The following is a 17,724-nucleotide window of genomic DNA, read 5'->3' on the forward strand; positions in this document are numbered from 1 at the left end:
AATTTCACGTTCCATAGACTTGACATAGCCCCACAAGAAATAGTTTAACGGCGTCAAATTGCACGACCGAGGCGGCCAATTTACTGTGCCATTTTGTGAGATAACACGTTCACCAAACTTGGTTTTCTATTCTATCTAATCTATTGTGACATTCGCTGCGTGGCTTTTGGCGCCGTCCTATTGGAGCCATATATTGTCCAAGTTCGTAGCATCCAATTCGGGCCAAAAATATTGGGTTATCATTGAGCGGTAGCGATTTCCATTCACATTAACGTGCGAGTCTTGATCATCCCGGAAGAAGTACGGCCCAATGACGCCGCCGGCCAATGAACCGCATGAAATCGTGATTTTTTCGGGATGCAAAAGCGACTCTTGGAGTAAGTGTGGATCGCTGCCTGACCAATAACGAATATTTTGCTTATTGATGAAGCCATTCAGCAAAAAATGAACCTCATCGCTGAAGATGATTTTTCGATGAAAATCCGGATCATTTTCAAGTTGTTGCTTAGACAAATTCACGATCATACGACGATTCTATTGTACGCGTTAATAGACACTAATAGGGTAAATCGAAAAATAAATTGTAATTATTACTACGTGGTAACTTCATTAAGACTGCCAAAGGGGAGATGGTTCGCGACTTTTGATTTCACAATTCTTTTCGAAGACGTCGGAGGTAAGCAAAAGCTTTTTCCCTCTTACTTTTTTAGCATTAATTTTTACCCAGAAATAAAAACTACAGTATGAGTATTGTATATATGCATGTATACAAATATTTTATTATTAAAGGTATAATTTAAGCGAATAAATACTTATGTAATTACAATACAATTAAAACTTCATTAAATTTTGTTAAATCACAGCCTAATTTAATATAATAATTATTTAGTGCTTTTTTGAAGATACTTCATTCGATGTATGATTCTAACCAAATGATATATAATACTGCTAAAGTATGTAATTATAAATAAACATTGTATTTAACAAATTTTCACAATAATTTTGTCAACTGTCTTACTAGAAATATCCAACTTATCGAGAGGCTTAGCTAGTCTGCTAATTGGTGGGTTATAATGACAGTTATTTATTTTTTTTTTAACTTTTAAAATTTTTATTTAATTCCATTTTTAATGAAAAACAAAATATTTTGAACCAGATCGAATGTGATAATTTTTGGTGATGAAAAATGTTGCAGACATTGGAAATGTTGCTTTAAATAAAAATAATAATATTCGAAAAAGAGTTTACTCCAACTAAAGCGATGTAATTTTAATCTTAAGTTTTAAATAAATAACTAATAACAATTAATGTCAATTATAAAAAACGAAAAATTCGAAAATGACCTATTAAATTTGAAATGAAATGTTCAAATATGAATTAAATAAAAAAAAAAAAACGAAAAATTCCAAATGAAATGTTCAAATATGAAAAAACGAAAAATTCGAAAATGACCTAAAAATTTCGAACTGAAATGTTCAAATATAAAAAAAGAAAAATTCGAAAATTTATATAATGTTTCACAAATAATAAAAATCGCTGACTGAAAACATGTTAGAGTTTAGTTATAATGAATCAATTATAATATAACGATCCCCTATCTATAATAATAATGCCTGAGTTATGAATGGTTCGGAGAATTGTCATGATAAATATATTAAATTATATAATATGTTAGGGCTTTTTTGAATGATTATGTTTGGCCTGTAATCTTCGCCGATTCGTCGAAGCTTCCGACGTCTTTCCTTTCCCCTTTCTATTTCCACGACATGTGTATATCCTTCCTATGTGTCTCCGCATGTTCGATAAGAACTTTCCCAACTTATCATATACTATATCAATATCAACTCGATCAACATCTTCATTATGCGAACGCTTATCCGTACTAAGTTGTATTCTCTTATTTGCTGCAACAACATCTATTGTTGTATTAATTGGACGACCTTTCAATGAGCTGGCAGCCATTTGGATATCACAGAGTATCCCACGCAGAGAGTTATTGAGATGCTCTAATCGCTGGAGATTAGTGTTAGTTATGTTGTCACTTTTATTTGAATTAAATGTGCTTGGCAATGTTTTTTTGTAATTGGAAGCGTGGCCGAGTAAACGGTCAACGGTAAGAGCGTAAACTTGCAAATGCTTGTGCCAAGTACTTAAGGTGAGCTGGAATTTGATTTTGTTGAATTGTTTATTTTTCGCTTTTTATTATATGTTATAATCTAATGGATTATTGATATTATGAGTATGGGAAGATAAGCATTTCTTAATACTTTTTAGAGCGAAAAGCAAAGAAGCAATATAATGTGGGATGAGATAAAGATACATTTAACCAAAACCAAAATATCATAATTCATAAAGCAGACATAAACACCATAACCACAATCCAAATACCAAGTAGTGCTTAAACTAATAACTTGTGCTGATAAATTTTCAAAGCCTAATATAAACATTAGTCAATTGTATACATATGTAAGTCTCCTTAGGGAGTTAATTATGAGTCAAATATTAATAAAGCGATAGCTGCAACTATTGGATAAAGTGATCTAACTCTATTCTTTTGAAAAGCTTTGGAGGTGGTTCTGTGAAATATTTTTACACCTCAAATGTCTAAATAGTCGGGCTGTTTTTACACTTCAAGTCAAGTTGAGGTTACTTAATAAGAAAAAAAATATGTTACCATGATTGTTAACTTTGTAAGGCAGCTAGATGCAATAGTAGTAAGATCTAAGTAATATATGGCCCACCCATGATTATGGTTGAATAGCCATTACCCGTCTGAAGAACAACGCAGCGGAAGAGTCTGATAAATTACCGGCCGAGCTATTCAAATATGGCGGCGAAGAACAGATAAGGAGCAACCATCACAATCTGCGCTAACTACCGTTGAATAAGCCTCCTCAACATCGCATGAAATCTATTGAAAGTACTCTGTGAAAGGTCCATGAACAAACTTATTGGAACTCATCAGTGAGGCTTTAGGCCTGAAAAAACCACAACTGACCAGATAATCACTATGCGTAGAATCTTATAAAAGACCCGTGAACAGAGGATTGACACGCACCATCTCTTCATAGACTTTATGCCGCTATGTCGGAATTTGGTATCCCCGCAAAAGTAATACGGCCGTATAAACTGACGTTGCGCAATAAAAAAAGCTCCGTCAGGATCGAGATGGGCCTCTCCGAGCCGTTCGATATTAAACGACGTTTCAGACAAAGCGACTTCTTCAACCTACTGTTGGAGGAAATAATTCGCGTCAGATCTGACGTATATTGAGAAGGTAAAATGTTTTATATGAGTGTACAGCGTCGCTAGTTCTGCTTTCTCCAGACTGGATAAGGAAGCGGAGCAAATGGCTCTGGCAATGAACGAGGGTAAAACGAAATATCTATTGTCACTAAACAAAAAGTCGTCGCACTCGCGACTAGGCTCCCACGTCACTGTTGACAGTCACAACTTCGAAGTCGTAGATAATTTCGTCTATCTTGGAACGAGCGTAAAAACCACCAACAATGTCAGCCTGGAAATCCAATGCAGGATAACTCTTGCCAACAGGTGCTACTTCGGATTAAGTAGGCAGTTGGGAATTAAAGTCCTCTCTCGACAAATAAAAACAAAACTCTATAAGTCACTCATTATTCCCGTCCTGCTATATGGTCAGAGGCAGAGACGATGACAACATCTAGTGAATCTACGCTACGAGTTTTTGAGACGAAGGTTCTGTGGAAGATTTATGGTCATTTGCGTATTGAAAACAGCGAATATCGCATTCGATGGAACGATGAGCTGTACGAAATATACGATGACATTGGTGGTCATGCCGACCGAATGGATAAGAACGGCTCTGTTGTAAGCAGAGTCTACGCCAATAAAAAAGAAGAAGAATATATTAGGATATTATCGTATTGTCTTGAACAATAATCACTGCCTAAGGTTTCCTTGCAAACTTTGATCATTCACCTCGTGTGCCAGATATGTATATACATATATCCTATAGTGGTATGTCCATATCGACGGTCACGACAAAAAAACGGGTTCTTGGTGAAAAAAAAGAAGTGAGCGAAATTTCAGGTATATTTCTTGAGAGAAGGCAGACCGAAAGACGAACCTAACTAAAGTGGATCAGCTCTTCACGGTGCTCATTTTTATATGCTATAAACTTTAGAAGATTTCCGAAGTTTTCTCCCGCGTGTTATAAACTTCTTGGCAAACTTAATATGTCCTGTTCAAAGTATAACAATAACATTACTTAAGTTGCCTTTATTTAATGATTATAGAGTAATTAAGAGTAAGTACACATATATTTAAAATTATAAAAAATAAAATAATTATGTATATTCAAAATTCGCTCACCAAAAAAAAGAAACAATTAATATTAATTGCGCTCGCTTGAACTTAATTAAAATTATGTCCATAAATAAATCTCAATTATCGAAAACTGAACGCATAAATGACAAGATATGCAATTTTCTACGCTATAAGTCATGCAAGCCCAAGACATGCGTTGCATTTGTAATTGGCAGGGGACTTTTTGTACTCGGTGTGACATTTTACAGTGCGAGCTAAAGCAATTATGTATGCTTATCATGTGCAACTACAGAGAGCGTAAGTGAGAATTAAATTGCTTATTTTTTGTGTGTGTTTTTACTTTTATTGGAGTGTAGCGACTTGTGCGGTTGTGACAGCTGTCATGAACCGGTTTTTAGGAAACTCATTAGCAACTGTCAAGATAAGTGCAGTTATCTTTAATTTGTGCGAATTTTCTTTGAGTTTTTCCGAAGAATATTTAACTATTTCTTATTTAAGGATTTTTTTTAACATTTGCTGTTATCAAATCGTATTCTTGTATCAGTGTTAAGTATCAATTTATAGCAATTGATTTTTAACAAAATGACATTTTCTTATAATATTTATGATCCTATATGCCTTATCAGTGATTAGTATCAGATGTTGATCTTATGGCTTTAGTGATAACCTCAAATTAAAATAATTATTTATAAAGTTCAAATTAGTTTGACAGCAATTAAGTTAATTTATACAAATTTTGTGATAACAATAATAATCTGTAAGCACTATAAATAGTTAGTGAGCATTTGTGTATGCTTGTATGTATGTATGATCGTGTAATCTGCAGCCAGTCACTTAGCAATATAAACAGAAAGTGAAAACACCGCTATTACATATTTATTTACTTATTTATTCCTTTATTCAATTAAGTATTTATTTGTTTATTTTACTTTGTTATTGCTTTGTTATTGTCTTTACTCTAAGTAATTGATAGCACACTTAACAAGTCACAAAGCCGCATGTTGAACAATACGAGTAATAATAATAATAATGATATTACGCGAGCGACATCACATTCATACTCAAAGTAATTAATGCAAAAGCGAGCAGAAGCCAGAGTCGAAATGTCAGTATGTATGTACAGTGTACAATAAGTTGTTTGTAAATATTTGCCTTGTTAAAATTGCTGCGAGTAATCTTTAAAAAGAGTACACCCGGAGTACTCTCCTGAGCGTATAGTAGGAAATAGATTAATCTCCAGCACATATCTCTAGGATACAATTTAGCGTTCATGAGGCCCACATGAATGTTTTTAGAGTGTAATTAGAGATAGATTAGTTGAAAAATGTTAAAACCGATTTAAACACTATTAGGGAAGAAGCTAGTATTCTTTTGTAATATTTTCGGAATAAAGAGTAAAATCGGCTCTTCGTAGAATATGTGTGCTGGAAGAAGGGCATTATTTCGTGCCATATGAAAAGATCAGAAGTGCCTTTAGTAATGCTTAGTGTTTTTAGTAGTTGCTTTGCGACTAATCGCAAGGACATTCAGTACTTGTCTTATTTGCCATGTTTTTGTTTTTTGTTTTTTTTTTTTTTTTATGGCATATTACTTTTGTTCACTTATCAGCTGTGATAATTGCAAGTTACGAGAGTATAAAATGCTCAGTTTCACCCGAACTTAGCCCTTCCTTACTTGTTTTCGTATTTTGTTTTATGGAAATTACGTAAATTGTTGCCTCATTCAACGAACAAACAAACAAAATTGTTTATGCATATGATTAAGAGTTCTAAAAGGATTTAAGTAATGATAATGAGTAATGAAAAAAGGTCTAGAAAAAATAATAATTATAATTAAAGTGATTTATACGCTGAACAGGAAGTACTAAGTTTGGCATATAGCTCATAACACTCAGAAAAAAACATTGAGGGATCAATAAACTATATATTTGTATGTATATGTATATAAAAGATCCGCGTTACTGTCTGTCTATATACGCAAACTAGTCCCTCAATTTTTGACACATGGATATGAACTTTTGCGCACGTGCTTTTTCCTCATTTGCAAGAACCGCTGATATTGTGCTTGCTTGTATGGAAATCAGTTTCATTCGATGATATTTCTTTAAGAAATTGGCCATGGATTATCTCCAAACAAATTGTTCAGATCAGATTACTATAGCACATATGTAGATGCTATAAGCACTGGAAGATCGGAATCAGACTGGGGTAAAAATGTTTTCCTTTGTCAATATACAAGCTGCGTTCCAAAGTAAACAGGACTTTTTGAATCTAGCGATCCCGATAGCGACTAGTGCGTTATCGCTATCTGCTATTTTTATCCATTGTCCAGTGAGAATTTCATGACATTTCATTGATTGGAAGTGAAGTTATTGCATTTTAAGTGTCAGTATGTTTGTGTTATCGGTGCGAAAATTAGCTTCGAACAAAGAGCCAACATTAAATTTTGTTTTAAAATTGGTAAAACTTTTACCGAAACGTTTCAATTGATGAAACAAGTTCATGGCGATGATTGCCTATCTCGTAGCATAGTGCACGAGTGGTTTCAACGTTTTCAAAGTGGTCGTGAGGACATACTTAAATGACATGGGGGCCAAAAAAAATCCGTGATCACTGGAATTTCTATCGAAACTGTGCGTGAATTCATCAAAAGTCAGCCGAAATTATCATTGAAATTCATGGAAATGGAATTGAACATCTCCAAAACACCGATTTATCGAATTTTGACGGAACATGTGGGTTTACGAAAGGTATGTGCACGGTTTGTTCCGCATAAATTGACTGACGACCAACATTTTTCAGATTCTAACATTCGAAGGACGATTATTTGACCAAAAATCACATTTTAACCATTAACCACTCCCCGTATTCACCTGATATGGCACCGTGCGACTTCTTCCTTTTCGGTAAAATGCATTTGCCCATGAAAGGAAAGCGTTATGCAGACGTAGAGGCCATTCCAAAGGTTTGCACGAGCTAAAACACTCGTTCGACATGATTTTGGACCATGCAAAAAGCAGTATTGAAGCAGAAGGGGACTATTTTGAATAAAATAAATTGATTTTGCGAAAAAACCATTTGTTCTGTTTTTTTTTTTAAGTCCTGTTTACTTTGAAACACACCTTGTATATGTATAGCTGCTAACTGACCAATCAAAATAAAGTTAAAGATCTTCTCTGCTTTAAGGGGTTACATACAGTTAGAATTTTCAAAAAATCAATTTTTTTATTTTATTTTCTTAATGTAAATATATTTAGAAATACACACAGAAAACTTCATATCCTTCCGGTGAATATTCTCGATGTCACACGCAAATATGAATAGTCTCAAATTTTAACATGAGCTTCATAAATATATTTTTTAGTAGTTAATCGAAGATTACCGATCACCGATATATTTTTTTTTAATATTTAAAGCCCGAAATTGTTGTCTAAAATCGATTTTTTTAGAAACCGCCATTTTTCCAAAAAAATTTATTTCTTTATTCCTCCAACTAATTACTAGATTTAATATTACTTTAACGAATTTGTTTTTTTTTTTTTTTAATTTCAGAGGATTCTGAGACCGCAAAACGTCTTTTTTGAAAGGAACGCCCGGAGATCAGCTGTAGTTCCTTTCCAATTTAATATTTTTACTAATACTAAGTCTGTGTACTAATTTTTGGATCAATAAATTTAAAAATTTATCAGAAAAAAATCAGGAAAATTCGCTTTTTTCGGCTTTTTAAGTGTATATAACCCCGTAAGAAAAGTATCTGTGAAAGCTATTACGGCTGCGGTGCGGCCGAAGTTAACGTTTTGTCTGTTTTTTTTTAATATATGCGAAAGTAAATAAGTTGAATTTATTATAAAATAGGTTTTTGAACTGAAGTCATTAACTTCACGCAAAAATATAGAACTTCCTTAAAAAAATGATATTGCCATAACATTAAAATTTGAGTTCGATAAACAATTATCAGTCACATAAAAAGTATTTAGCAAACGAATTATGTGTGTACCCTCTCTCCAGCATTTCTAAATTCCAAACGAGCCATCTATTTGCGTGGGCGCGATTTCAACACTTTTTAACTATTTATTGCTATACACCGACTACCAGTTGCCGCTAATGCGCTCAGAAAAACGTGGTTGTATAAATATTGTTATATTAGCCGGGTACAACTGAGTTCACGCATAAGCGTAAAGCGTAAAGCGTAAAGCTATTTTAATCGCGTACACACAAACTTTTGTTCGCCAGTTTTGGGTAAAAGCAATTGCTATACGAATTCAAGCGAACAGTTTTTTTCGTCGCTTTGTACGAAAGCTTTAAAATAAATTAAGAGCTGCTGACGTGCTTATATGCCGGCGCGCCGACCTTGCCGCTCACAGCCGCGCGCACTCTCTGCAATCGCACAAGCTAACGGGGATTCCACCGGCGCTGTGGCTGATTCATGCATATGCTGAAAATAAAATTTGCGCGCGCACGCTGAACGCTTTGGGCAGAGGCCCGGCAAAACGCTCCAAACGCCACATATCCACACACACGCGCACAAACAGTCACAACGAAGTAGCGATCAGCTGCTAACGGCGTGTTTAGTTAGCATTTTTCGCTGTTAAGCTTTCAATAAGTTAATTTATACGTACGAGTATTTATAATATATACATACATACACATGTTTGAAGAATTCGATTTATTTGTACAATTCGTTGAATATTTGCTTTTTGCTCCGGTTTTGTGACGTCTGCAAGTTCATTCAATAAAGAATTCTACGAAATTTCGATGATGTGTATACGCCATGGTGGGCGCTTGTCGTCTGTCGCATGCCGGCGATCGCTGATCGCTGCTGTCTCAGCGAGCGGGAAGGCAAATATAATTGGTTGTTTTATATTTTGTGCATATCGTTGTCAATTGTTTGTTGTTTATTTGCATTAGGCACGCAGGCAATCAGTTATATTTAGACGAATGTGCTCATAATAAGTGTAAGTATATGTAACGATTGGAAAAGCCCGCCTGACTGATATCAATTACCAGCAGCTACTAGTTGCATGTTTAGTTCGTGTTCGGGAGGGTGTAATGGCGCTGCCACACATAACTCACATATTGTCACGGGCATTCGCATTTTTCTGCAGAATTACGATTGTACATACATACATACATAGCACATATGATTGTTTGTCCCACAAAAAGACAAATATTGCGACGGTCAAACAATTATTGGCTGTATTGAAAATGCTCAAATACTTAGAAATTGCACGAGCTCGCAAATTCTAGTAATTAAATGTAGTGACCCAAGTCACTTGGTCCAGGAAAAGCACAATTAGGTCACTACAATTTGTAGCAGCAAGTAAAAGGAAATAAATTACATATATGCAGAGTGAAGAGAAGCAAAAAGAAGAGAGCCATCTATGGGTGAAAGTGCGAGAATGTTTAAGCTTTATGTGTTTAAGCAGTTTGCACAGTGTGTTAGTCAAAAATATCAAACAATTAAATTATGTAATTAGAATGTAACATATGAAAGAATTATTATTATTATATTTTTTTTTAATTTCAAAATAAGAGAAAATGTTAACTTCGGCTGCACTAAAGCTATCACGCCCTTCAATGCTTCAATTGCAATTTTTATAGCGTTAAAGTGTATAAAAAGTCTTCATCTTGATTTTGATCGATCAGTTTCTATGGCAGCTATGTATATGTTTTAGTGACCGGATCTCTACAATTTACTTTGACATTATAGCGTTGTATTGGAAAATAACCCATGCCAAATTTCTTTAAGATATTTTGTTAAGTAAAAAAGTAATCCATACAAGGACTTGAGCTTGATCGCTCCTTTGATATGGCAGCTTAAGCTATAGTACTTCGATAGTGGCGGTTTGGAGAAGTATATAAACTCTTGAGGAAAAAGCTAGCTTCCGTTTTGGCAATTTCGATGTGAAAGACGCACCTCGCTCTGGTCGGCCTATCGTTGGAAAAATGACAAAAAGTTGTAGACCAAAATGGTACATATTTGGGTTAGTAAAGTTCATTATAAATATACAAAATTAGTTGAACTTTGATTAAAAATACGAAAATACTTTTTCGAGTACCCAATACTTCTTAAAAACTCATATTTGATAAAAAAAATATTCAAAAACAATTTTTGTCGCTTAATTTGGTGAGAGTGTTTCACTGTAAGTAACCGTAGAAGTTGATAAGAATTTGGGCAGTGGGTGTGTAGAGCTTTTGATATTGCCAATAACTTCAGCGAGCTTTTGCTAAAAAAGGTGTTATTTTTGTTATTTAATTATCACACGTTACTTGTCACTCCCGCACCATTTCACACAATTTTATAAATGAATTAGTGTGCTTGATTTAACAATTATTGTCGATAGTGCTATTGAAGCTTTTGAAAATATTGAGTGGGGTCAGTATTGACTATGTTCTTTTACGTAATTTATGTTCAATTATACTTGATCCAAAGTTAATATATGATTTTGTTGCATAATGTATTACTCTTCGGCTAACGAAGTTTCTATGTGCATTTTAAGCTAGTACTAAGAAAGCGAGAGAAGAAGCACATGCAGCTGGTGAAAATATTTAATAGATCAATGTAAAGCAAAATGGCGATTAAACACAAATGATAACATTATTTTTGGAACCATCACAATATGAAAGCGATAAAGAAATCGAAAAAGTGATATAAATAAAATATGTTTAATATATAAATAATATTGGAGTTACTTACATTTTTTCTTCCGGCAACTTTTAGAAATGCATATGAGTGTTTGGAATATACTTTTGACACATTTTTAGGACCCATAAAAGGTCTTAAGGTTTTATTTTGTTTTGTGAGATTGCCACGTAGTTCGCAAAGTATCTGAAATTATATGTACATATGTGTAAGTTTCTGGATATATAGTATATGTAGCTTAAGTTGTTATATACTCTTGCAAAATATCAATGAAAATATCGATATTTTAAATAATACATTTTTATTTATTAAATACAATAAATGAAAAAATAAATTGACTTTTTTTCTGATTTACATGTGGATATGACCGCTTTATATTTAAATTTGGTAAATATGTATATGTAACTACATAGAAATGGCTAATTCAACAATATATTGATTATGAATGGACTACTATGTTGTCTACGATCTGCGATCAAATAACTTGTGAGCTCAATACCATGCTCTTCCATAAAAAACCTTCTCAAACGGTTAAGGTTTCAACTAAAACACATATTTTTTTGACTTTAAATGCTCCTGTACCGGAAATGGCGGCCCGATGGCCAAGTTTAAAATATTTTTTTTCAAAAATTTCAGAACAAAAATTTTTAATAAAATATTTTATTTTTTATATGAGAAAAAAGTTGTTGAAAAATGCTGTTTTTTACCCGAGGAAACCGAGGTAACCCCTTAACTGTCATCTTGTTGATATCAGAGTGGAAGCGAGAACAAAGGAATATAAACCGTGAATGGAACATTTTATCTTTGAAATTTCGCCAATATACACATAAATTTTATAACTACGCAATAATAAACATTTGACTATTTCCTAATAATATTGCAACAAATCCTCAAAAGGATTGGAAAAGTTTTTAAGTATATTATTCTGCCGTGTGATAAATTAATGATAACAAAAAATGCAAAACAGTAAAGAAGGGAACAATAAACACTAATAATTGCAAAAAGAGTTCAAGCGAGAGACCACTACACAATCTACTTTGTTGCTTTGTCGTCTTTGTCTAGCTTCTCGTTTCCACTATGGCATCAGCTTAAGTATTTTATGGAAATTTGAATGAAAATAGATCCAAATGTATAGAAAAATTATTCTATGCGAAATAATGTACATATCGTCACCTAAAATGCAAAATAACGTAACACACTTTTCATAAGTTTACAAGTAAAGGAAAAAAGTAGTAATAGAAATAACCATTCATATTGAAACAAAATTTGAGTCTTAGTTATAAAATGGTAATATGTTGGTTATACATATATTGGTTTCATGTGACAGCGGAAGATAAAAATTTTATGCTACATATATGTAAATTTCAATTTTATTGATGATACATTATTATGAAATTTATGTGACGATATGTGAAATAAGATTCTACTCAATTAGCCACTAAAATCTCCTCTCCTTTCGCATTAACTGCTTGTAATAGTGTTAAAAAAAATCTAAGTGGTGTACGCACCAAACAAATTATACTTATATAACAAAGGTAAACAAAAAATTTTTCCCTTGGGTTTCTGATTTTGGACAATGAAGACACTGGAATTTCTATTTTATGCTCCTGCCTGAACGGGCCTGTTTTGCCCATACAAATATGAAAGAAATGCGAAATGAATTTCAACAAAAGCAAATTGTAATAAAAAAAAACTATTTCCTTATTTTTGGTATAGGAGAAACTGAAATTTTATATGCAAAAGTCAGACCCAAAAACTTTGTCATCCGGTGTAACCTGAATACGATAGTCTGTTGTTGTCAAGGTCGAAATTCAAACGCTTATTTTGAGGAAACTACTTGGTGACATACCCAGTGTGAAAATTCGAAATAATATCTTTTTTTAATATTTTTGCATATTTCGATAAAAATAAAATACTAAATTTTCAAACGAATATTTCAAACAGTTTTCTAAAGCGTAAACGCGTTTTTCTCAAAACTACATGTTTCAAATTGGCTGCCCATGTAATGGATCGCTTTGACTTTTTCTCGATGTATATAACAAACGAACATTTCAAATGTTTATAAGTTACAGTTTTATAAAGCATTAAAGCATTTTTCTCAAAACAACACTTATCAAATTGGCTGCACATGTTTCTGCAAAACAAATCAGCTTTTTCCTGCTAATTCGGTGTATATTTCAGCATTTTTATTATATGAGTGGCCAAAAATCATCTAATTTTTCAGCAAAAATCTAAATTTTTTTTCAAAGTCTGCCAATTTAGTTAAATTTCAACAGAAAATATTTGCAATCGTTAGTCATTGTATAGGCAATAGCTCATGAATTTATAAAATCATATAAATTTACATTTAAAAATATGTAAATCTCTTTTTTTCTAACCACAATAAAGCTCACAATAATTGCAGCCGTTTAGGACCTCTTTAAGTGATTTTAGAAATATAACTCGCCAAAAATTATTCATTAGTTTTCGTTGAAATTATTTGAGTATATTTATTAAATATTAATAAAATTATGCTGAAAATTTTAAAATATTGCATGCAATATTTTTCTGTGAAAAATTGCCAAAAATGAACTTTTGTTATGCTATCACACTACATACATGTGCACCTTATGGACTGATATACACTCAAAACTTTATAGAGAATAATTTTTCAAAATACTAATCAAATATACTGGCTTGATATTCACAAATGGTTATTTGTATTTATACTAACTGTCAGTTGACTTACCTTCGCACGCGGTGCTGTTCTATTGACATGTTGCTTATTCGCACTGTCATTTGCGAGCGTATAGCCACAAGCATTCGACCAAGGCGCGGGAGCTGCTTCTATTAAGCTCGGAGCGGGTAAAGACAAAAGCAAGTACAACATTGTTATCAAAGTGAAGGACAACAGATTTCTGAGCAATTGTCTTGTACTAGTAGGCGACGTCGTAGTCGCTGGCATGTGGCATTCCGGCAAGCGTGAAATATTGGCAACATTGCTAGCTTTCGAGTTATTATCAATATCAGCCACCACTTGAACTTTCATAGTCAATTCAACATCTTCGCTTTGCTCATTTGCGCTTGTATTATCACTTTTTGCTACGCCTTGAATCCACATTTGCTTGCGGGCTTTAACACGGCGTGCACACATACCGATCGATTGAGTGTCACCTATACACTTGATAGAGCGCGATGAAATGCTTGCTGAACGTTGAGCGCCAGTTACTGTAAGTTAAAAAAAATAAATACATCATTAATTAATGCAATTGAGTAATAAACATTGCTTAGTGAAGATTAACTGATTTTAGTTGCTATTTAAATGGGCAGTTCAACATTTCATTTGCAACTAATTGAGCGAACATACATATTTGAATTCAAACGTTGTAAGCTAAGCAAAAAATGTTAACGACTAACTACTTGCCGCAAGCTGTTCACACAGGTAGCTGCTGAATGCGGGAAAACCCCACAATGGGCACGGAATTTCCTCATAAGCGCGTGCTACGCTGCTGTGGTCATTATTGGAATTGGTATAGCTAGAGTTTTTAGAACGTCTCGGATAAGCAACGTTAGCAACCTTCATACATACATGCTCAAATAGTAAATGTTGCGTTAACAATTGACTTGCGAAGTGTTTGAGGCGATTCGAAAGCTTAGCAACATTTTTTGGGGGTTTTTCCTAGCACTCGCAATCGGTCATAAATATATTTTCCTATATTTAACGATGGGATTAGTTTGCTTACGCAGACACTTAATTGAGTTATTAAAAGAGAAACTTTTTTAAGCTAATTGCTTTTAACCTTTTACTACAAATCGGCAGGTTGTTATGTGAATTTGTGAATATTTTCGCTTTAGTACATGACAATCGACGTAATTTATCCATTTATCTATGGTTTATATTCGTATAAGAGCGATTGTTAGGTTTTTTTCTAACTTTTCTAAAGTTGTTGTTGCATGACACCCAATAACCTGTTGTAGGAAATTCCCTCAATTATTATATTTGGAACCTCGAATGGATTTGTAATGCAAAGCTTTTTGGAAAGTTTTCTGGAAGATTTCAATTTAGTTATATTCATTTTTGTAATGAATAAAAATAGCTGTCATAATTTTTTGTTATTTAACACGACTTTGGCGAGACAAAGCACATCACTAGTGCCCAAGCCTTTGATTTATAAACTCGTTTCGACAGTCTTTACTAACGCGAACAGTTTGTCAGGAGTTTTTTACGTTAGAAAAGAAAATTGTGGTTTCAGTAATATTCATTAAGTATTCCAAGGAGTCTACTTTTTTTACGAACATAAGTGTTTGAGTGACAAAAAGTATTCAGTGAAGGTGTTGAAGTCATCATGTGAGTCGTCCATCCATCTCGGTGAAGACAACCTCGAAAACGTTAAAGAAACGGTACTGAAAATCATTGTGTTGGTATTAGAGAGATAGTGGAGGATCTCTTGTGGTCCAACTGAATATGTTTTGGTTAATATTGTAATTAATAATTTGGTTAATATTTTAATATGTAAAGGGTGTCAATGCTAGACACATACTTAAACACCTCAATTGTTTGCAAAAATGATGTCGAATAGAGATAGCTGACAACCTTACAATTCTCGTCATTACTAGCGACAAGATGTGGGCTTATAAATATGAGTCGAAGCTACCCAGGTTAGGTTAGGTTAAGTTAGGCTAAGAGGTCGGTTCTAACAGGAATCTCACTTGGACAGCTTAAAATGCTGGTCCGTTTTGATACCTAAAAGTTCTATATAAAATATCACATAACCCTTATAAATCGACGAAGCGTTTTGAGCAATTTTGTTGCGACGGCTAATGCCACTTACGACTATGGTTTCTGGTTCGACGAAGGTAAGACTGCCGAAATGTTTCGAATTTAGCCCGGCAAAGGCTGGACAATAAAGAAAATGGATGTTGGATGTTTCCACCTCACTTTCCTCAATACAACTTCGTCAACTTGCGTCTGCTAAGATTTTTAGATTTCCTGATAGCCTAAAATTAGGATTGACGGAGAGGTCCCACTTCAATCTTCCCACATATCTTCGACCTATTCATTAAAAACCGATCCTCTCTCCAGGGACTTGTCCCCAAGCTGAGAAAAATCCGTCAGTAATAGGATCTACTACGTAGTGATTCAAGTTTTCAGAAATGCAGTTGAGGGAGGAGAGAATCTCGATGACCTTGTTTAGACCCCTTCATATAAGCAGCTTACTTGAGCCTTAAAGCACAATACGCAACAATATGCACTTGTCGGAAATGTCCACGGTCGATATGAGTCAAATGGCATGTCCGGGTCAAATTTAATCAATAAGTGCTAAGCCTAACATGTCTTAGAAGCGTAAAGGTTTTTGGACCTGAAAAACAATTTTGTCCTTTCTATCTTGCAATAAAATATTAGGATAAGTAAAAGGAAAAACAACGAACTCATGGACAGAGTGTTCATCTGAATCCAAAAAAAAATCTTAAATTCGAAAGCGGATAGTTACTGGTCATAAAAAGTGGGTCAACCGAAAACTGTTTTGGTCGAATTGTGGTGAGACGGTGCCGGGATTAACGGTCGGAACAGTTTTGTTATGTGTTTGGTGGAAATGGCATGGAGTTGTATACTAAAAGCTGTACCTCTACGGTCAAACTCTTAATTCGACCACACATTTCAGTAGTGGCTCATCAGAAAGTCCTTCAATTTAGTTGTGAAGTTCTTTTGCACCTCCAGGCCTTGAACTAAGTCATTACGACCTGTTTATGACATATAATTTCGCTGGAAAGAATTTGCCTCAAAGAAGTTTGTTAAACTCGACTGTCTCAGTCGTCCCAAAAAGGACGATGTCAACAAATTATTGAACAAAAGGCAGTATACTTGACCTCAATCGGAGCACTCTAACTAAGTTTAGACCTTCAATTCAATGCAAAAATAAAGGCTTTCTTTTTACTAAACCTTATGCAGTGAAATCTCCCTTAATAAACATCAAAAATGTTGGGACCGACAAAAATAAAGGCTTTTCATTTATTAAAACTTATACAGTGAAATCTCCCATAAGCGGACTCGGACGGGACGAGTCTCTCTGACCGGTTAATGGATTGTCCTCTGTAAACATCAAAAATGTTGGGACCGACAAAAATAAAGACTTTCCTTTTACTAAATTTTATACAGTGAAATCCCCCATAAACGGGCACTGACATAATCAGCCTTCCTGCCTGGTTAAGAGATTGTCCGGCCAATGAAAATTTCCGCTTAATAAAGTTTTCACTGTATTACATAAATATTAGATTGCTTAAAACAACTTACCAAGTCCTAGATTTAAAAGCTGTGGAAACTGGGAGACTTTACTTCAAAACACCGGATAAGTCAAAAGGTTACCTATGAGTGGCTTTGTAGTGCCAGCTGCTAACTTTTATATCTGGTGAAATTCACGGACAACGTGATAAAAAGCCTACTTATTGCTAAGTAGGTAGTCATTATATAATATAATATAATATATATATATAATATAATAATTTATGTCAAGTGACACTTTTCCAAAGAAACGACATTTTGTGTTCACTTGTGAATTAATGGAAGTAAAGTGGTTTTTAAAGTGTCAAAGCGTGCCAATTATGAAAATTTTCAAAACATAAACTGAGCGTAACAAACTTGTTTATGACTTGTGTTCTTTCCTATGTATGAATATTTTTTCTACAAATTCTAGTTTCATTGATCACTAGCAGACTTCATGTCGCCACCGATATCGCGCATTGATTAATTAAAAACCAGAAACACAATAACACAAATTTGTTATTGTAGCAAATTTGCTG

The 17,724-nt window shown here is 33.9% G+C and overlaps 1 protein-coding gene across 5 annotated transcripts in view; it reads right to left on the reverse strand.

Moving 5' to 3' along the window:
- LOC126759849 (uncharacterized) overlaps positions 1–17,724 on the reverse strand; it is a 690,051-nt gene that overhangs the window by 557,070 nt on the left and 115,257 nt on the right. For 4 of the 5 annotated variants that reach the window (XM_050475013.1, XM_050475012.1, XM_050475011.1 and 1 more), the window contains 3 exons: positions 13,676–14,154; positions 11,002–11,133; positions 1,533–2,160 (listed from right to left, as the gene is read on the reverse strand). In XM_050475013.1, coding sequence (XP_050330970.1) covers positions 1,672–2,160; positions 11,002–11,133; positions 13,676–14,080 — 1,026 coding nt within the window. In that variant the 5' untranslated portion in view covers positions 14,081–14,154 and the 3' untranslated portion in view covers positions 1,533–1,671. Of the gene's footprint in view, positions 1–1,532; positions 2,161–11,001; positions 11,134–13,675; positions 14,155–17,724 lie in introns of those variants that run through there. The other variant, XM_050475014.1, reaches the window with a different exon arrangement.

This window comes from Bactrocera neohumeralis, chromosome 5, assembly GCF_024586455.1.
Source record: "Bactrocera neohumeralis isolate Rockhampton chromosome 5, APGP_CSIRO_Bneo_wtdbg2-racon-allhic-juicebox.fasta_v2, whole genome shotgun sequence".
NCBI classification, from domain to species: domain Eukaryota; kingdom Metazoa; phylum Arthropoda; class Insecta; order Diptera; family Tephritidae; genus Bactrocera; species Bactrocera neohumeralis.